Consider the following 19,903-nt stretch of genomic DNA (forward strand, 5'->3'; position numbering starts at 1 on the left):
GTTAACAGATTGTGGTGCATTGCCATGGACAGTTACATAGCCATGGACTGTGTAACTAGCTGGTACATTACCATGAACTTTTATAAGTGACTGGTACATTGCCATAAACTGTGTAATTGACTAAGGTTCATTGCCATGGACTGTATATTTGACTAAAGTACATGCCGTGGACTTTGCAGCTGACTATGGTACACTACCATGGACAGTGTAATTGACTGTGATACATTGCTATGGTACATTGCCATGGACCAGGTTGCTAACTGTAAAAAAATGCCATGGACTGTTCAAATGACTGCTGTATATTGCCATGGACTGTGTAACTGATTGTGATACACTGCTTTGCCATGTACTGTTTAAATGACTGTGTTATATTGCCATGGACTGTGTAACTGATTGTGGTATAATGCCATGGACTGTGTAAATGACTGAGGTACATTGCCATGAACTGTATAACTCACAACAACACACTCCTGCAGACAGAGTAACTGACTTTGGTACACTGCCCTGGACCATGTAAGTTACAGTGGCACATTAACATTGACTGCTTAAAAGAACATGGCAGACTGTCAAGGACATGTAGCTGATTGTGATATATTTCCACTGACTATGTAAATGACGGTGGTATACTCAACATCACTAATCTCCCGTCATCACTAATCTCGCGGTATTTGAGTTGCGTCACCTACGTGGTGTTTACCGGGGAAGTTTGTGACATATTTTACTCATGCTGGCGAAAAATGTTCCTACCTGCAGTTACATTGCTAAATATCTGTCAATATTTATTAAAATCGTATTTTTCACATATCTATTGCAAAAATCCATGAATTAAGCAAATATTTGCAATGTTTATAAGTTCGTCTACCAGCTGATCGACATTTGTCCTCATTAATTATGCAAATTAAGTCCCGCCTATAGGTTAGAGGACACAAAATTTTACGTAACATCCCCCAGCTACACAACAAGAGCTGTCCGTAAGACAGCCAAGCTCGACTATTCGAAATATTGTCACAGAAGCAGGAAATTATTACCCAAAATGTTAAAATATCGAAAGGGGACATAATTTGACCAAAATACATATCAGAGTTATGGGACTTGATGTTATCAACTAGTTTTATAACCCCGAAGAAACATTTTAAGTTTCAATTCAATATCTGCATTAGTTTTGGGGACAGTAACTTGCATGTAAAACTTTAACCAGAATTTTCTAAGTCCAAAAGGGGGCATAATTTGCTAAAATACATGTTAAGAGTTATGAAAATTGACCCAGTGAGGTTGGTAATTGACCTAGAAAAAGAATAAATAAGTTTAAAAGCTATATGCCTTTTGGTAATAGCTGTATGTACTTGCACGCAAAACTTTAACCAGGATTTTCTAAGTTCAAAAGGTGCATAATTTGCCCAAAATACTTGTCAGAGTTATGGGACTTGGTGCTATCAACTAGTTTTATAACCCCGAAGACACATGTGAAGTTTCAATTTAATATCTGTAGTAGTTTTGGAGATAGTTACTTGCATGTAAACTTTAACCAGGATTTTCTAAGTCCAAAAGGGGGCATAATTTGGCCAAAATACATGTCAGAGTTATGGGACTTGACCCAGTGAGGTAGGTAATTGATCTAGAAAAAGAAAAAATAAGTTTCAAATCTATATGCCTTTTAGTAATAGCTGTATGTACTTGCACGCAAAACTTTAACCAGGATTTTCCAAGTCCAAAAGGGGGCATAATTTGGCCAAAATACATGTCAGAGTTATGGGACTTGACCCAGTGAGGTAGGTAATTGATCTAGAAAAAGAAAAAATAAGTTTCAAATCTATATGCCTTTTAGTAATAGCTGTATGTACTTGCACGCAAAACTTTAACCAGGATTTTCTAAGTCCAAAAGGGGGCATAATTTGCCCAAAATACACTTCAGAGTTATGGGACTTGACCCAGTGAGGTAGGTAATTGATCTAGAAAAAGAAAAAATAAGTTTCAAATCTATATGCCTTTTAGTAATAGCTGTATGTACTTGCACGCAAAACTTTAACCAGGATTTTCTAAGTCCAAAAGGGGGCATAATTTGCCCAAAATACATGTCAGAGTTATGGGACTTGACCCCGTGAGGTAGGTAATTGATCTAGAAAAAGAAAAAATAAGTTTCAAATCTATATGCCTTTTAGTAATAGCTGTATGTACTTGCACGCAAAACTTTAACCAGGATTTTCTAAGTCCAAAAGGGGGCATAATTTGGCCAAAATACATGTCAGAGTTATGGGACTTGACCCAGTGAGGTAGGTAATTGATCTAGAAAAAGAAAAAATAAGTTTCAAATCTATATGCCTTTTAGTAATAGCTGTATGTACTTGCACGCAAAACTTTAACCAGAATTTTCTAAGTCCAAAAGGGGGCATAATTTGGCCAAAATGAAGGTCAGAGTTATGGGACTTGGTGCTATCAACTAGTTTTATAACCCGGAAGATACATGTGAAGTTTCAATTCAATATCTGCATTAGTTTTGGAGATAGTAACTTGCATGTAAAACTTTAACCAGAATTTTCTAAGTCCAAAAGGGGGCATAATTTGCTCAAAATACATGTTAGAGTTATGGAACTTGACCCAGTGAGGTTGGTAATTGACCTAGAAAAAGAATAAATAAGTTTCAAAGCTATATGCCTTTAAATGATAGCTGTATGTACTTGCATGCAAAAACTTAACCAAGGTGTGACGCCGACGCCGACGCCAGGGTGAGTAGAATAGCTAGACTATTCTTCGAATAGTCGAGCTAAAAATGAATGAAATATCGGTATCAGGCGAAACATCAAAACGTCTTAACTCGACGGATTTTAATGGGGAGGAAGGGATGGGGGCCCCTGACCATCTCCTCAAAATACACCCATGATACTGAGCAGTGAATTTTAACATGTTAGATAACTATCAAATAGAAAATATTAAGTAATAGTACCATTCTTAGGCTCTGCTACATTATGACCATGCCCGCGACCTTGTGATTTACTTGCAAAATATCTGGTGTGTCTGCTGCCCAGAGGAGAATATTTTCGATAGTGCCAATGTAAACAGATAATATAAAACGTTTAAATTGGCGTTTAATGACTTTTGAGTGTTCCTGTTAATTTGACTTAGATAGCTTTTCAATGTTTGAATTATATTTAGTGTTTTTTAACCTATGATAGTTTGACTGACACAATTTTGACCTATACCGCGACATTAGTGATGTGACGTAACACGATAACAATGGCTGACTGTTGTTGTTCGAAGTACACATGGATGTTTCTTGAATGATATCTTATTCATTTTTACACAGTTATTGATGCATATGACATGAAATATTGTGGTAAAGACAAGAAATACACTGTTGTGTTGTTTCTTGTTTAATGTGGTTACGTTGAATGTCAAGTACCGCGACATTACAGATGAACAGTATACATTCACACAAAGTAAAACAGGTTATAGTAGATTACCACAAACCATGACAGTAACTGCGATTGATCGTTACAGACTGTGTATGTGTGTTACTTTGTCCAGACTGCAAAACTGATTTCATAGATTGCTTTTACTATGTAACTGATTGTGTCACTTTGCAGCTAAACTATGAGGCATATTTTTCCTATGTGACAGGTTTGACTGTATCTATAACCAAGAAAAAGCATTTCCCCTCATACAAGAACAACAGTAAGACAAACCTAGGATTTTAGTAACTGAAATAACAAAACCATTCATCAAATGTTTAATAACTAAAAATACTAGACAAAAGTAAAGCATACAAGCAAAACGTTTAGGTATGCAAAACACAGTCAAAATCAATTCGTTTCATAAATTAGATTTTCATAAAATGATTTATTCTTCTGTAACAAAACGTTCATCTATGAGTAATTTGTCAATTTGACAGTTCAAAATAAAACTAGAAGATGCTTTTGTAAAAAAGCGCATGTCTCCCCCAATGCAAAGTCGTATAGGCAAGAAGTCAATAGGGATCAGGAGTGAAAGTCAAAGAGACACTGATGGTTGGCTGCAATATGGATCATCTACTTGGCATGTCCAGTCATCCCGCTAAGTTTCAGCACTCTTGGCCTAGTGGTTCTCAAGTCACTGTTCAGGCTCCTGTAACCTTGACCTTTGATCAAGTGACCCCAAAATAAATAGGGGTAATCTACTCTGCATGTCCAATCATCCTATTAAATAAGTTTCAACATTCTAGGTCAAGTGGTTCTCAAGTTATTTTCCGGAAATGATTTTATATGACCAGGCCCCTGTGACCTTGACCTTTAACAGAGTGACCCCAAAATCCATAGGGGTCATCTACTCTGCATGTTCAATCATCCTATGAAGTTTCAACATTCTGGATCAAGAGGTTCTCAAGTTATTGATCGGAAATGGTTATCAATGTTCAGGCCCCTGTGACCTTGACCTTTAATGGAGTGAGCCCAAAATTAATTGGGGTCATTTACTCTGCATGTCCAATTATCCTACAAAGTTTTAACATTCTGGGTCAAGAGTTTCTCAAGTTATTGATCGGAAACGGTTTTCCATGTTCAGGCCCCTGTGACCTTGACCTTTAACAGAGTGACCCCAAAATCGATAGGGGTTATCTACTCTGCATGACCAATCATCCTATTAAGTTTCAACATTCTGGGTCAAGTGGCTCTCAAGTTACTGACCGGAAATGGTTTTAAATGTTCAGGCCCCTGTGACCTTGAACTTTAACAGAGTGACCCCAAAATCAATAGGGGTCATCTACTTTGCATGTACAATCATCCCATGAAGTTTCAACATTCTGGGTCAAGTGGTACTCAAGTTATTGATCTGAAATGGTTTTCAATGTTCAGGCCCCTGTGACCTTGACCTTTAACGGAGTGATCCCAAAAACAATAGGGGTCATCTACTCTACATGACCAATCATCCTATGAAGTTTCAACATTCTGGGTCAAGTGGTTCTCTAGTTATTGATCAGAAATGGTTTTCAATGTTCAGGCCCCTGTGACCTTGACCTTCGATGGAGTGACCCCAAAAACAATAGGGGTCGTCTACTCCAGCAGCCCTACAACCCTATGAAGTTTGAAGGTTCTAGATCAAATGGTTCTCCAGTTATTGATCGGAAATGAAGCGTGACATACGGGCGGACGGACAGGGCAAAAACAATATGTCTCCCCAAGAGAGGGAGAGGGGGAGACATAACTATATGAATCATGCAGCAAAACTGATAACAAAAAACAAATTTGTTAGATTATAACATTCATGCGATATTCAGCATGCAATATTCAGCTCCAGACATTTACCCAGAAATCTTATCTTACCGTTTCTCCAAACATTTTGGACAGTTGGTTCACGATCTCATTAAAACCTGACTTCAATGACTCATGGTACTCCTTTTGTTCTGTAGTAATCAGCTTGGCATTTAAATCTAGGCCATCACTGCAGACATTCACAAAGTCCCTGAAAACAGTCATTGTAATTATAACTGACATTTATAGTTTGATTTTGACGTCTGAGAGTTCAATTTATAGACTCCTCTGCCAATTAGGGAGATTGACATAATTTACTTTGCCTTATATAAGTAAGAACCATTACGGTACTGAATAACATAACCTAAATAACAGACCGTTCCATTTTTACAAAGTACAAAAACATCGCTGACCTCAAAACAGAACTATATACCTCCTCTGTCAGAAAAAAAAAGTAATTTCACTTATCTCAAATGTAGGAAAACTGGCTAGAAGAATGTTTGCCAGATGAACTATAATATTAAAATTACAAGATTGTATATCTTATATTCTAGCCAAATGGAATAAGAGTAAAACTTCTGTGTATAAAAGTGCTTGTCTTTTGCCCTATCTTCAACCTGTTGCAAATTTTTACTTACTAAGTAGTCATTCCCCAGAATTTGCTGAATGCAGCAATCAAAGCAAAAAAGTTCTTTTTTTTTTTTTTTTTTTTGAAAGATTAAATTCATTCAGCATACGCACAATCCATCTTTACCTGAATATATTTTTCAGAGTTTCACCTCTCTCAGCAGGGTACTTATTCACCTTCTCCTCCGACAGGAACGCTTCAGCATAGGCTATAGGACCCGCATGTACCTGGGAAAAATATCGTAACAAAGATGTGGCCTACTGTCCTGACAAATTTATGTCTCTGTTAACAAACATATAACTTCTCTGGTAATTCAGTTTTGTTGAGAGAAACTAATACAGTGGGACTATGCCTTCAAGGTTTGAATCCAGAATCTCATCTAAAATAAACTTAAATGTTTATAAAGTGATTTTTGTCCATCTGAAATATAGTACCCCATGCCTTAACAGCCACCTGTAGTCAACAACGCAATCATGTCTTAAGCAGCTAGTCAGCCAATTTCCCAAATATACTTTTTATTTTAATTACAACTTTTTTGCCATTTGTCATAAGCAGATCGACTGTGTTGCTCCTTCACTGGCTGCTTAAGACAAATTTGACTGTACTAACAAAATCATCATGAGCTGACTATTTTTCCCTCTGACAAACATGTCGGCATGAACTACAACCTGTACTAATCCTCACTGTACAAAAACAATTCAGCATGCCCACTCATTTTTACAGTTGAGGGTACATGTACCCCCTGCTTTTGCAAAATAGGGGTACACTTCAAAATTTGGGGGTACACTACATGGCAGATCTGAAAATTTTCTATTTAACTACTGAAATTTGTATATTACATGTCTTTTTTTGTTTTTTTTTCAGACAGAACTCTCGTGGGTGGGGTATAACAGATGGGATAATTTTAGAAAATGTAAAATGTTTTTCCAAAGTTAAGATAGGAAATTCTGAATCAAAAGAACCCTCCCTATATTATACTAAATATAAGTAAGTTTTCAGCAAGGTTCATGTATTCCCAATTTCGTGAACGGAACACGATTCGTCCGAAATAACATACAGTCAACTGAAGACTGGTAAAATTCGTCCATCAATAATAAATGCCCAAACTATTACAGATATGCAATGTGTATCAAAATTGCAGTTAAATATCGAAAAATAAAATACTGTTAACCTTTTGCTGAGTTTATTAAAGCTAAAATGCCTTTCTGCGTTTCGTATCCATTCTTTTTTTGCACACGACCCGTGTGACGTCCGACTAAAACATTTACCAAACCCCTCTATACAGCTGACAATTACGCCGAGAATTCGGTGATGGAAACGAAATTATAACGTTCGTGGACCGGATCTGCGTTTTAGACCATACCAAACAATTGGCAAGTGCGCGATGAAATAAACAGCGATTTGGCAGCTGAACTGGAGTTCGGAAACTCTGTGTGCATGTACCCCCAACAAGTGATTTTTATGCGTGCATTTGATATTTTGTGCGCGATTCACGTACTGCAGTGCGTGAATGGGCATGCTGCAATTCTAATATGCTTTTCTCTGTTAAAACACTCTTACGCTACAATGACGTCACGTTAACATGCGGTGACGTCAATGTTTTAGTTGTGACCAAGAAAGAGCGCAACTGTATTATATCTACTGTTTTAGATTAAGGGCATATTAGAATCGAAATAATTTATAGCAAAACCATGTTTCAACACTATTTATACACTCGGTCAGTAAAACGTCGTACAAATACTTTCACTTGGGCTGCGCCCTCGTGAAGTTATTACGCCCAACGTATAACAGCCCATCCTGCATAAATAGTGTTTAAACACTCTTGCTATAAATTATTTCTTAATTTCAACATCTCTCTAAAACTTTTGAAAGTATTAAATGTTTTAGAAATTAGATACCAAACCGTGTTCTTCAATTGATCAGGTCGGCGTGACGTCACATCCGGAGCAATCGATTATGCAAATTACCTTGGAGGTGAAAGCAGGACCTCGCAATTCGTAGCGAATTAACTAGCGGTGTGGGTTGTGATGTTTTAATTCTCAAATAAAACAAATCAAGAGTCATCTTTTTTATCATCTGCAGTCCTTACGCTATGGTACAATCTATATATTTTTCAAAAAAAGTAGGGTTTTTGTGATAATTGATTTTGTGGCATTTCAAAACGGTCTGGAAAAAGTGACAGATTATGTATTGTCTGCTCTTCGGCGCTACGGATCAGATATAATTAAAACAAGTTCCCAAGCTTATATAACATTTTCTCAGTTTGCTATATATATATTAATCTAAACTAAATATCTGAGAACAAAACATTTTATTCAACTTCTTTGCTTGAAATCGTAGCAGTTGTTTCTTTCATCTCTTTCAAGTGTCTTGAATTTTTTTTTTTTTTTTCAGAAAGAACAGATCAAATAAATAGTAAATTAATTTTCTGATATTTTTATGTCTTTTTTAAATAAGCTGATTTTCTAAATGTTTTAATGCTCTGAAATAATTATATTGTTGCCATTTTCTGAAATGTACTTTGTGCGATATATTTTATTTAGTTAATGTAAAATGCTATAATGTCGAAGTACATTAAGTATGAAAGTCATTTAAATAAAGTTGAAAACTTATACTTTATTCTATATGTAATCTTATTGCAGACATATTTTTTTTGAAGAAATGTCCTTCCAGCCAAAAAAATAGTTTGGTGAATTAATTTTAAAGTTTCAAATGAACTAAATGTTCGGGCATGTGTATTGGTTAAAGTTTTTTTATGTAGTAGCTCTATTAATCCCTTTGTCAACTGACACGCAAATAACAATAATGTGCATCTTCAAAATATCATAAGACCCTGAAGGCATACATCAAACGGATAAGACAGGAAATTACCATAAGGCCCTGAAGGGGTACATCAGAGGGATAAAACAAACAGGTAATCAATCTATTAATAAGTGATAGTCATTAGGAACTGGTCAAAACTGATTTTCATCAATATACCACATACTGATTGGTTTCCATAGTGATTTATGACTGGAATGAATGCTTTAATTTTGTGGTATGTGGAAGCAGTCAATTGTGACAGTCTAACAATTAACAAAAAAAAATGAATATTGAAAACTACAAGATATGACTAACATTATTCTAGACAAAGCGTGCAAATTATCGTTCTCAGTTTTAAATGATTGACAAAACAGAGATCAGTATTTTTTTTAGTATTTTCGTAATTGGAAGTCATCAATTTATTGATACGTCCTGGCTTTTCGTAAAAAAGAAACTAGCATGCAGTTATTATATATATCATTTTATCTCCGCGTGTAACACAGTAGCTCTAGATGTCATATTACATTTAAACAATTGTAACATATAAAAAACCGCTTTGTGTTATAAATGCTATTATGATCCTGATACCCTTCGAGGGAGAAAAAAATCCCTTCTCCAGTATTTACGTATAATGTGCTATTAAGCTTTAAATTATGACACCTCTCATTAAATTTCATACGAATGAAAATTTAGGTAAGAGGTGTTGATTTGATTAAATTTGGAGTGACTGAATCACTTTTGACAGCACAGTATAAGCTATCTGGCTTTCAGAACTATTTTAATGGCAGGCTACTAAATAGAACGAGAAAAGTGAAACGAATGGAGAAACCTAATTAGATGAAACAGATTTTCTATTTTATTTACTTTAAAAAGACCTCCGATTTTTTAAATTATAATTTTCATCCAGTCCGTCACAAATATGAGACCTTGCAGCTTACACGGATCAATGATGAATATCACGTCTGAAACCTAAAAAAGAAAGGTTTCTTTCTCGGGAGTGATTTCTTGAACATCATGCTACATTATAAATTCACTGACTTATTAATATTGCCCAAAATTTTACTTTAAGCAAAGAAAAACAACCAGCACTAGTGAAACATGAAACGCTTTTCAATTACAATTTAGCGTTTGCTGTCACCTCTGTATGTTGCTACGCAACGCGATACGCTGAAGTGCCCGGATATCCGACCTGATCAATTTCTTCACTACACTAATATTGTCACCTTGGTGCAAAAAAGGAATAAGTGCTTCTTTCATTTTAATACACTTTACCGCTTTCTGATGATATGTACCTGTGCACTGACACATCCTTGCAATTTGAGCTGTAATTTCTTCATGTCTGGCATAGCGAGATCAACAACTTCTCGTAAATCTGCAACCTTGGCATTCATCTCGTCAATGGCGACCTCTAGCGGACTCAATATACACTCTGTTTTATTTGTTACTTCTATTCTCTTCTTTACAAATGGGAAGGAATGACTGGCTGAAAACGAAAGAACAAACACTTAAAATCTATTGATTTGAAGGAATTAGACAGTATTAACTTAACAGGATATAAAAAATAACCTGATCATTTCAAAAAACTTCACAGCAGGTATGACTAAAAAAAACAAAAAAACACTTGCATAAACTTGAGAAAGGACCATCTAGAGAAGTACAGACAAACTTTTCTAAACATCTATTAATCGCTTGATGAGATGTCCATTTTTCTAATTTAAACTCTAGTTCCACCTAAATGCAGCCAAGCAGAACCACTAGAATGAATTTGAGAAAAACCAATCCAATAATGCTACAAACAAGTTTAACAAGAGCTCCGCCAAGCAGGGCAATAAACGCCCAAAGGGTTACATCAGAAGATGGGAGCAAAATTTAAACAACCTGACTGTTGAAGCCCAAAGGACAGGAACAACAAAGGGAAGAAATTCAAAACAAAAATTCCAAGTCCACAAAAAATATTCTAAGTCCACAAAAAATCCATATCAGGTACAGGTATGTCAAAATACACCTAAAAATTGGAAGTACAATCTATGTTGTACCACAGAAAAGTGGTCTTGGTTTTTCCCTATGGCCAATAATAAAAAAGTTTCAAAATAAGCTATTTATAATAACATAAAAGGGTAGTAATAAAAAAAAAATAAAAAAATTTAAGTGAACAAAATAGGGATCTGCCAAATAAAAACAAGAGCACTGCAATGCAGAGCAATATACACAAAGCAAAGTCATACATGACCTCTGACCCCTAAGTGTGACCTTGACCTTGAAGCTAGTATCGGAAACATGCGCCTGGCAAGTCGTCTCGGTGTGGTGAACATTTGTGCCAAGTTTTTTTTTTTAAATCCTTCAAGCAGTTCAAGAGTTACAGAGCGGACACGAAACAAAATGATATGACCTTTGACCCCTAAGTGTGACCTTGACCTTAAAGGTGGTCAATCACATTTAAACAACATTTAATGACATTTTTTACTTTTTGTATATTCTGGTAGAGAATTATTTAAGGAACAAAAAGACCGATTACATAGAGTTAGATTCCTATTTGAAATGTATATTTTATTATTTTTATAAAATTTTGTAATTACTCCCCTTTAATATGAAAGTATATAAAAAGCTGGGTATTCCTTTTTATTTCGATACAATGTCTAGTTTTACATTTGCATTTGATAGACATATCAACTATTGAACAATCTGACCCAAAACGCAAGTTTAAAAGTTGTGTGTAGCTTCTGAATTCATTTATTTCCAATCTATCTTGGTTGCGAAAATTTTTAATGCACATATTTTACAAATATATTACAATATGTCTAATATTTATACATTTCCTTAGGCAAAGTATGTTTATCAAATTTATACTTATGATAAAATAACTCTATCTTGGTTGGGCAACCAGGATAGGAAAATGAAATTTTAAAAATACCTCCAGTGAAAATCTAATTTGCATTAAGTGTTAAGTGAACATAAATGAGTGTAAATGATCAGATGCTAAAGTTTCGAACAAATCCGTTACATGGCCAAAATCTGATTATCCACCTTTAACGAGACATCAAAAACATGCATTCTGCACATCGTCTTGGTGTGGTGAACATGTGTCAAGTTTCTTTGAAATCCTTCAAGGGGTTCATGCAAATTTTGATTCCATACCTCATGTTTTTATATCGATGTAAATGAGATGTGGAACCAAAATTTGTAGTCCTGTTTGGCATCATATAACCTATACTGTTTTGGTGTGCCGTAAAACCCAAATAAATAAATAAATAAATTCAAGGGGTTCAAGATTTACAGAGAGGACACGAAATTGCTAACAGACGGACGGACAAACGGACGGATGGACACTGGGGGTATAACATAATACATCCATTTGGGTGTATAAACATTTTTTTTCACCATTTTTAGCTCTGGTCCTAAATCAAGCAGTACCACTGGAACTTGTGTAATGTCAATGCCAGAATGCTTCAGGCTAACTTTGGCAAAACTTTGACCTATATGTTCAGACAAAGATGAGCAATAACAGATGACGGATTACGGACAATGGACCATCCAATTTGAGTAAGCGAATGAGAAAATTAAGACACTGCACAAAGTGTGATTCAAGAATATATCATAACATAATTACTCAGTAGTACAGTTCTTCTTTTGAACTGTTCGTGAATTTCTCCGTGTGCTTTTCCAACCTTGGTGAATGGGGTCTCGTACATGAATGAGTTAACATTATTGTTCTTTTCAAAATCTGTCAAGCGTCTTTGTAACTCCTTTTCCTTGAAGAATGGGGTCACATGTGTAACCTGTATGTATGCATACTTGTTGTCTAACTCATTAGGGTCCACCTGAAATCAGAAATTCTGTATTTTCAACTACTGATAGTTATCAAGCTATGCAATCTAATCAAGGTTTTTGCAGGGTTTGTAGTACTTGTAAGATTAAGATACTGAAAACAGTAAGAGTCCATATATTGGAAATATCTAAATAAAACTGCAGTTATGTATACTCTCTCATACCTCAATACAAAATATATGGTAATTCTACTGAAATAAATAACACAGATTTCCAAACGGAGTTTCAACTTCTACGACCTAAAACTACATCTTTTCATCTCTACATTCTGTTGGTATTAAAGTTCTTCCAAGGTATATGAAAAAGGATTTTAAGTTTCCCGATTCATAGAACAAAACAATTTAGGGAAACGACACTGTGGAATAAGGTAACTGCATGTGCGTGAAAGTTCCTGGTTTGGTCCACAATGGCTGTTTTCGTGGGTATATGAATTCACAGATTTCAACATCTGAACATAAAACAATTCGGAATTTTACTTGTTTGCTGAAATTTAATTTCGTGGATCGACTCAACTGCAAAATATTCAAAAATTAGTCCAACTGAATATTAGTGATTTCACAATATGTATATTTTCAGTTTACACAAAGGGCAGATATTGCCTGATGCATCACGTATCATTTTTTTTATCCTTAACAAACCTTATTCTGAAAAGTCATTTTTCTTATTCCTACTGTTATGACCCAAACTTAACTTATCTTAAACGTATTAATTTAAAAGTGAGTCATGTGACATCATACTCACAGTTTTTGAGTCCTTTATTAGTTTGACATTATCTTTGCCGTATTTTCCCTCGTACATAGTTTTCAGTCTATCACACAGCTCAGCTAGACTTGTCACCTTGGGTTCCTTGTAGATATATTGTTTCTGGTCCTCTTCCTCAAAGAATGACTAAAATAAAAAGGAATAAATTAAACTGTATTCACCATTAAAGGCCCATGACAATTTCGTTCACAATAGCTTTTTTTCTGCTGTTTTGGATATACATTTGTTTTTCAATTGTATTTCAGTTATGCAACAACAGTCAATTAACCTAACCAGAGTCCAAGAATTCTGTATCAGTAACAACTCATCATTCCAATTATATGAAGCAAGAAGTATCTAAAATGTGTCATCTTTTAAAATCTATCAGGAGCATTATTTGTGTATAAGTATTTGTCTCACTGACAGAAAGAACCTAAAAGTTCTTTGGTAATATAAAAAATAAAAATACATGAAACGCTTATATGAAACTTAAATTTCATATTCTAATATGCTTGTCTCTGTTAAAACACTCTTACGCTAGAATGACGTCACGTTAACGTGCGGTGATGTCAAAGTTTTTGTTGCGACCAAGAAAGAGCGCTTCTATATTTTATCTACTGTTTTAGATTAAGGACATATTAGAATCGAAATAATTTATACCAAAAGAGTGTTTTAACACTGTTTATACACTCAATCAGTAATACGTCATACAAATAATTTCCTTCAGGCTGAGCCCTCGTGCATAACGTATAATCGCCCATCGTGCATAAATAGTGTTAAAGCACTCTTTTGCTATAAATTATTTCTTACTTGATATGTAAGTGAACATAACAAAAATAAGTTTTTATTCTGACTAAATAATGTAATTTTTGGTTATCAAATAAAACTGTACTTTAACTAAAATCAAAACAAGAAAGTAGAACACATTTTCTACATACCATTGGAATCTGTATTTGGAAGAATAAAGAAATTGACTTTTATATAACGCAAAATATAGATTGCCATGCTTTTTAGCACCACCTATTTGCAGAATCATGGATATGTGATTAAGCAACAATTCTGTAACAAATCCACCAAGAAGTCAATAATTAATATTATTCCTGCAACAGTTTACCTGTCCAAAGAAGGCAACCCTGAAGTAAGTTCCGAGGAGACGTCTTCCTGACTGCATCACTTCCACAACCTTGCTGTAGGCATCGGCCAGGATCTGGTAACTTTGTGCCAATTTCTGCAAGCATATCAGTATCTTTGGTTATTATATTCACTCACTAAAGTGAGGTGTTGCTATGAAGGGCTAGAAAAGCACAGTGGCAAACTAAATCCTTAACAAACTTAATATAAAAATGTTTCATGATTTTCCATATTTGTTAATAATTATTTTCAAAATGTCTGCCACACCGGTATGTCAAATTAACAATTCTAATATGCTTGTCTCTGTTAAAACACTCTTATGCTAGAATGACGTCACATTAACGTGCGATGACCTCGAAGTTTTTGTTACGACCAAGAAAGAGCACTTCTATATTTTATCTACTGTTTTAGATTAAGTGCATATTAGAATCAAAATAATTTATAGCAAAACTATTACACACTCGGGCAATAATACATCATACAAATAATTTCACTCGGGCTGTGCTCTAGTGAAACTAGAGATGCTTTTGAGAAAAGTGCATGTCTCCCACAACTGCCTAATCATCTAAATAGTAAGTCAGTCATTATATACTGTTTACTTAATCCACATGTGCATGCGCTTTCTTGACACCAAAAGGATGCCTAAACTACTAGTTGGAGGGTAAAACTGCGCAAGAAATCTGAGTGTTTTTGGTAATTCAAGGGCCATAATTCCGAAGTGCCTAGGCCGATTTGGCTAGTTATCGAACCTGGCCGAGCACTTATTGGCAGACACATTTTGTTGAAGTTTGGTGAAGATTGGATGAGAAATGTTCGACTTAGAGTGCGGACAAGCTTTGTGACAGACACACACACACACAGATTGGAGTAAATCAATATGTCTCCCACACCACTGTGTGGTGGGAGACATAATTATTATACCTGATGTATAACTACCCATCGTGCATAAATAGTGTTAAAACACTCTTTTGCTATAAATTAATTCTCAAATAAGTCAACCTCAATACAGAGTGACTTCCAACTTCTCTAAGTACATATTGCACTAAGACTTAAAAACCTATTACAAAAGACACCATATTGTCAGACTTGTCAGACAGGAATTAAGTTGAAATATAATGTAGTTCAAACATTTCATTTTAGTTTCTGAAATTTTCCTTTTGTATCCTGTGAAATCGTTTAATTTCTTTGGCATGAAATATTGAAGTATTGGCCAAAATTGCGACTTTGCAAGGACATAAATTTGTGGAGTTGAACTTTTGAAGACAAAACAAAGAAGAATTTCATTTGTTCATTGGGATTTAATTCTTGGATTGAGGCATCAACAAATTTTTTAAAATCAATGAAATTAGTCCCCAACAAATATCAATGACTTATATAGTTCAAATGTAGTCTCTTTCTTCCAATAAGCAGTAAAGTCAATTACCATCTTCAGAGTACAGCTAGATTTCAAGCATACCTCAAATTCTCTGGCTCTTTCATACATTGGTATGATAAGTTTATAAACATCTCCCAACACTTCAAACCTCTCTGCTTTCTCCAGACATTCAACCGCTTCTTCCATGTACGTCACCAACGTCTCCTGCAAAACAATGGAAACATCTCAAAACTGTCACTGTAATGTTTGTGTTTCAAAGCATTTTTATGTATGTGGTTTACATAAGAGTCTATGTCTGCTGTATTTTTGCGTAAGTAAAATCAGCTAATTTTAGATAATTTTGGGTGTGGTTGAGGCTGATGATATCCAAGTTTGCTGCAGTTGGTTTAGCTAATAGCCTTTGCTCATGAGCCACTTTTTTGTCTGTCCTTATGTAGACAGCAGATACTTTTCCTTTTTTTCTGACTGTGACTTCTAGCATGAACCTATTCAACATGTAATAAATGTAAAATCATGTAAAACCGTATACAAACCTCTGTATACTGCACATCCTGCATTCCAGAGTCATCTTTAATACCTGACTCTTCCTTCTCTACATTAGGAGAGATCAATTTGAATGCTGTACAACCCTGGGGGAATGAACCTGAAATACAGCATAACCTCTGTTAATGATCCCTCCAAGTTCAACAAGCAAGAACCTCTGTACAAAGACAGAATATTTTTTTTCCACCTTATAAAACTTTCTAGTGCATTAACCTTTTCTTAGCAGCAAACTCTGTACAACAAACATATTTTAGTCCCATCTATGTTCACTCTATCTTGGTAGCACTGTATCATATCTGCTATACTGAGAAATAATATACAGTGCAATCTCTGTAGAGCAACACCCTTTGGGAGATACAAATATTGACTGTTATGTAGAGATTGTTGTTCCGGAGAGGTAAATTTGATAGTATATTTCAGCTTACGGGAATTTTGATGATGTTGCTATAGAGAGGTTTTTGTTTATCAGAGGGCCACTCTTGAGAGGTTGTTCTGTAATCACAAAAGGCAACTTTCTCTTTTTCCTATTTTTCATTTCTTCGGGGTTTTATATCACGATTTCAACACATATTTCAATAATGTAAGAAATCTGCATATAGTGCTGGAAAACAATTTCCTGAGAACCATTAATATTATTTAATCATAATTAACTGCTCGAGTCAACCCAGGTGATGAAGCTATTAATGCACGAGCGAGCAGTGTTTCAGTGTAAAGCACAAAAGAAGTATGCTTTAGAGGGGGTACAAAAATATTAAACAACAAAACAGGCAAAAAGATAATAATAGGAGTAGTAATGTATACAAAACAATAAAAAAAACCATGCAAAATGTGTCATTACCATTCCTTTAAATGAGAGAGAGAGAACTTTTTAACAGTTTTTCAGTTATATAACAGCAAGCATTAAACCTAACTACTGTTCCTGGATTCTGCACCAGATCTAACCTGTTTTATGCAAGTAATGCTAACTTCTGCAAATGAATAAGAGGTAGAAAACGGCAATGTGGGAATTTAGAAAATTAGGGGAAATAACATGGTGAATATAACCCAATCTACAGTAGTAGGTAAAAATCATACAAAAAACATTCTAAATACTACATAATGACAGAACCTGGCTAACACAACAAAATATTTCAACAAAGTAACACCAAAAATCTTTTTTTTTTTATACCACACTTTCTAATTAATTACACAAACATACTATATTTAAATCAATCAAGAAATCCTGTGCTACAGTTTTTAGAACTTCTTCAGTGTAAATTATAGGAGACTCGCAAGCAAAAATTTCTGATTAAAACATCTCTTTTATCAGAGAAAAAGGACACTGGATTAATAAATAACAAGGAAACTTCAGAAGCACTAGAAAAAATGAACAACAAACTAACTGAGTGTCCATACTTACTGTCACTGTATGGATGGTATGTTAAAGCTTTTTTCTTTCTAATATGGTGGATGGGTTGGGGGTGGGGAGTAGGGGTTGGGGTGGGGAGAGCAAATCCCAAATGAAACCACAGGCGCACAACTTCACTTGCTCAGCAATCTTCATACAAAGTTTCATGACTCCAGGTCAGATACCTTTTGAGACATAGACCACAATGCATTATATTTGTACAATGAATAGATCAACAGCACAACTCCACCTGCTGAATAATATTCCTACAAAGTTTCATGACCCTACATCAAATATTTTTCAGATATGTGTGACACAAATTTTTAAGCCCTTTATGCATATATTTTAAGTCAAGGGCCTTAACTCTGGTCTGGCTGAGTGAAATCCCAAATAAAACCCATCAAGCTATGTAATATTTCATAATATCAGGTCAGATATTTTTAAGATACATAAGACATAAACTTTCAGGCTCTTTCTGCATATAGTTTAGACTGTCAAGGGACATAACTATGAAATCCATTTCAAATCATGAAAAATATGTCTTTAATGTTTTATAACTCTAAGTCAAACACTGAGCACTGAAAAAAATGCACAACAAGACAACAAGTAAATTTGGGTACTGCAAAAATGCAAGAAAAAAATACACACTTAAAATACATGAGAAAATCGGGGCTAAGTAGAAATGCAACATAAGAGAAAATATAAGGCACTGAAAAAATGCATTAGAAAAATGGGGCACTGTAAAAAAGCATAAGAAAAATAGGGCACTGTAAAAATGCATAAGAAAAATGGGGCACTGTAAAAATGCATTGGAAAAATGGGGCACTGTCAAAAAGCATGAAAAACTCGGACAATGCAATAATGCACATGAAGAAAATTGGGACAATGTAAAAAAAGAACAACAAGAAAAAAATGCAAACAACATTTACAACTGTGTATTTAACTTACTTGATTTAATTTTTCCTGTTAGTTTGCAAATAAAAATTAGAAAAAATGATGAAGCATTATTTTTCACATCTTGAAATCATTCATTATTTTTTTATTTCATGCTGTTTGGTGAAATACTGGAATATGTAAGTGAAACAAAGATGATATTTTCTCTGGTACCGAAATACACCTGAATATGAACAAGTAAGAATTATAAATAATCTGAGTCTTTCTCCAAAATATACTTTAATAAAGAAACAGATGCATATAAATACCTTTACCAACAAAAAGATATAAGCTCCACTGTATTTAAATGTAAAAGAAATGTAGGAATCTCATAGTTCTATTTTAACTTTTTCTTTTTTTTTCAATAAAGATCTTGTGATGTCATGACATTTTGAAGTTATGATGCAATGCACATGACATTGCACTTAGTAAAATGGATATGTTTTGGTTAAACCCATTGAACATACATTAGATATAAAGAAAATTTGTTTGATTACCATGTAAGACTGAAATATCTTTCGCTCATGAATACCATATTTTACACTTTCACTTGTGACTGCACCACTCATGAAAATATTCCATCTGGTATTAACTCAGGTAAAATATATTTCAATCTTACACTGAAACAAACAAATATCCTACATCTACCAGTACTATCTTCTTTCCAAATGCTGAAAAAAATCACTCATAAAAACTATAGAGACTACAAAATATGCAATGTTTTCATTCACTAAAAAAGATTTCAATCAGATTAATTTTAGACTGCAATATTACTTTTACAGTTTTATTTAAAATTTTATACGAAGTTTCTATCCAATTTCATTAAAATGCTAATATTTTAAAATCTCACCTCTTTTCTTTAAATACTCTGCAACCAATGCAGCTATGTGTATATAACAATGAGCAGCCTGCAAATATATTCAAATTATCTCAATAAAATTATCTCTCAACTATTCTGCAATTAAAGAACAAATTGCTGAAATAAAATAGCCTTTTTTCCCTTGTTATACCAGATTCAATCCATTATTCACTGAAGAACTTAAACTTAAAAGGGAAAATTACTCTATATGAAAACTGTATGGTGCATTTCTTGACAAACTGTTACGTGAGAATTGGAAATGGCTGGCTATCAATCCAATCGCTGTTGGGTAAAAACAAAGAAATAATAAACAACAGAATAATAAGTGGCCTTTTTCTAGGGAAATCATGTATCAGCCTGAACAATCTATCGAACATCCAGACACAAAGATATATGAGAAGCAAGTATTTTTGCCAAAAAATGAGATCATCTGGTTACAATGAGATCTCATTTGGTTATG

The 19,903-nt window shown here is 34.4% G+C and overlaps 1 protein-coding gene across 21 annotated transcripts in view; it reads right to left on the minus strand.

The window, feature by feature from the left end:
• Positions 1 to 19,903, minus strand: part of LOC123554604 (dedicator of cytokinesis protein 9-like) — a 132,434-nt gene that overhangs the window by 12,574 nt on the left and 99,957 nt on the right. For 17 of the 21 annotated variants that reach the window (XM_053548003.1, XM_053548007.1, XM_053548006.1 and 14 more), the window contains 10 exons: positions 19,435 to 19,492; positions 18,600 to 18,614; positions 16,255 to 16,364; positions 15,803 to 15,925; positions 14,330 to 14,443; positions 13,216 to 13,362; positions 12,257 to 12,467; positions 9,942 to 10,132; positions 5,974 to 6,074; positions 5,292 to 5,430 (listed from right to left, as the gene is read on the minus strand). In XM_053548003.1, the coding sequence (XP_053403978.1) occupies positions 5,292 to 5,430; positions 5,974 to 6,074; positions 9,942 to 10,132; positions 12,257 to 12,467; positions 13,216 to 13,362; positions 14,330 to 14,443; positions 15,803 to 15,925; positions 16,255 to 16,364; positions 18,600 to 18,614; positions 19,435 to 19,492 (1,209 nt within the window). The remainder of the gene's footprint in view (positions 1 to 5,291; positions 5,431 to 5,973; positions 6,075 to 9,941; positions 10,133 to 12,256; positions 12,468 to 13,215; positions 13,363 to 14,329; positions 14,444 to 15,802; positions 15,926 to 16,254; positions 16,365 to 18,599; positions 18,615 to 19,434; positions 19,493 to 19,903) is intronic. The other 4 variants (XM_053547990.1, XM_053547999.1, XM_053548011.1 and 1 more) reach the window with 1 other exon arrangement.

Source organism: Mercenaria mercenaria, chromosome 7, assembly GCF_021730395.1.
Source record: "Mercenaria mercenaria strain notata chromosome 7, MADL_Memer_1, whole genome shotgun sequence".
Taxonomy (NCBI): domain Eukaryota; kingdom Metazoa; phylum Mollusca; class Bivalvia; order Venerida; family Veneridae; genus Mercenaria; species Mercenaria mercenaria.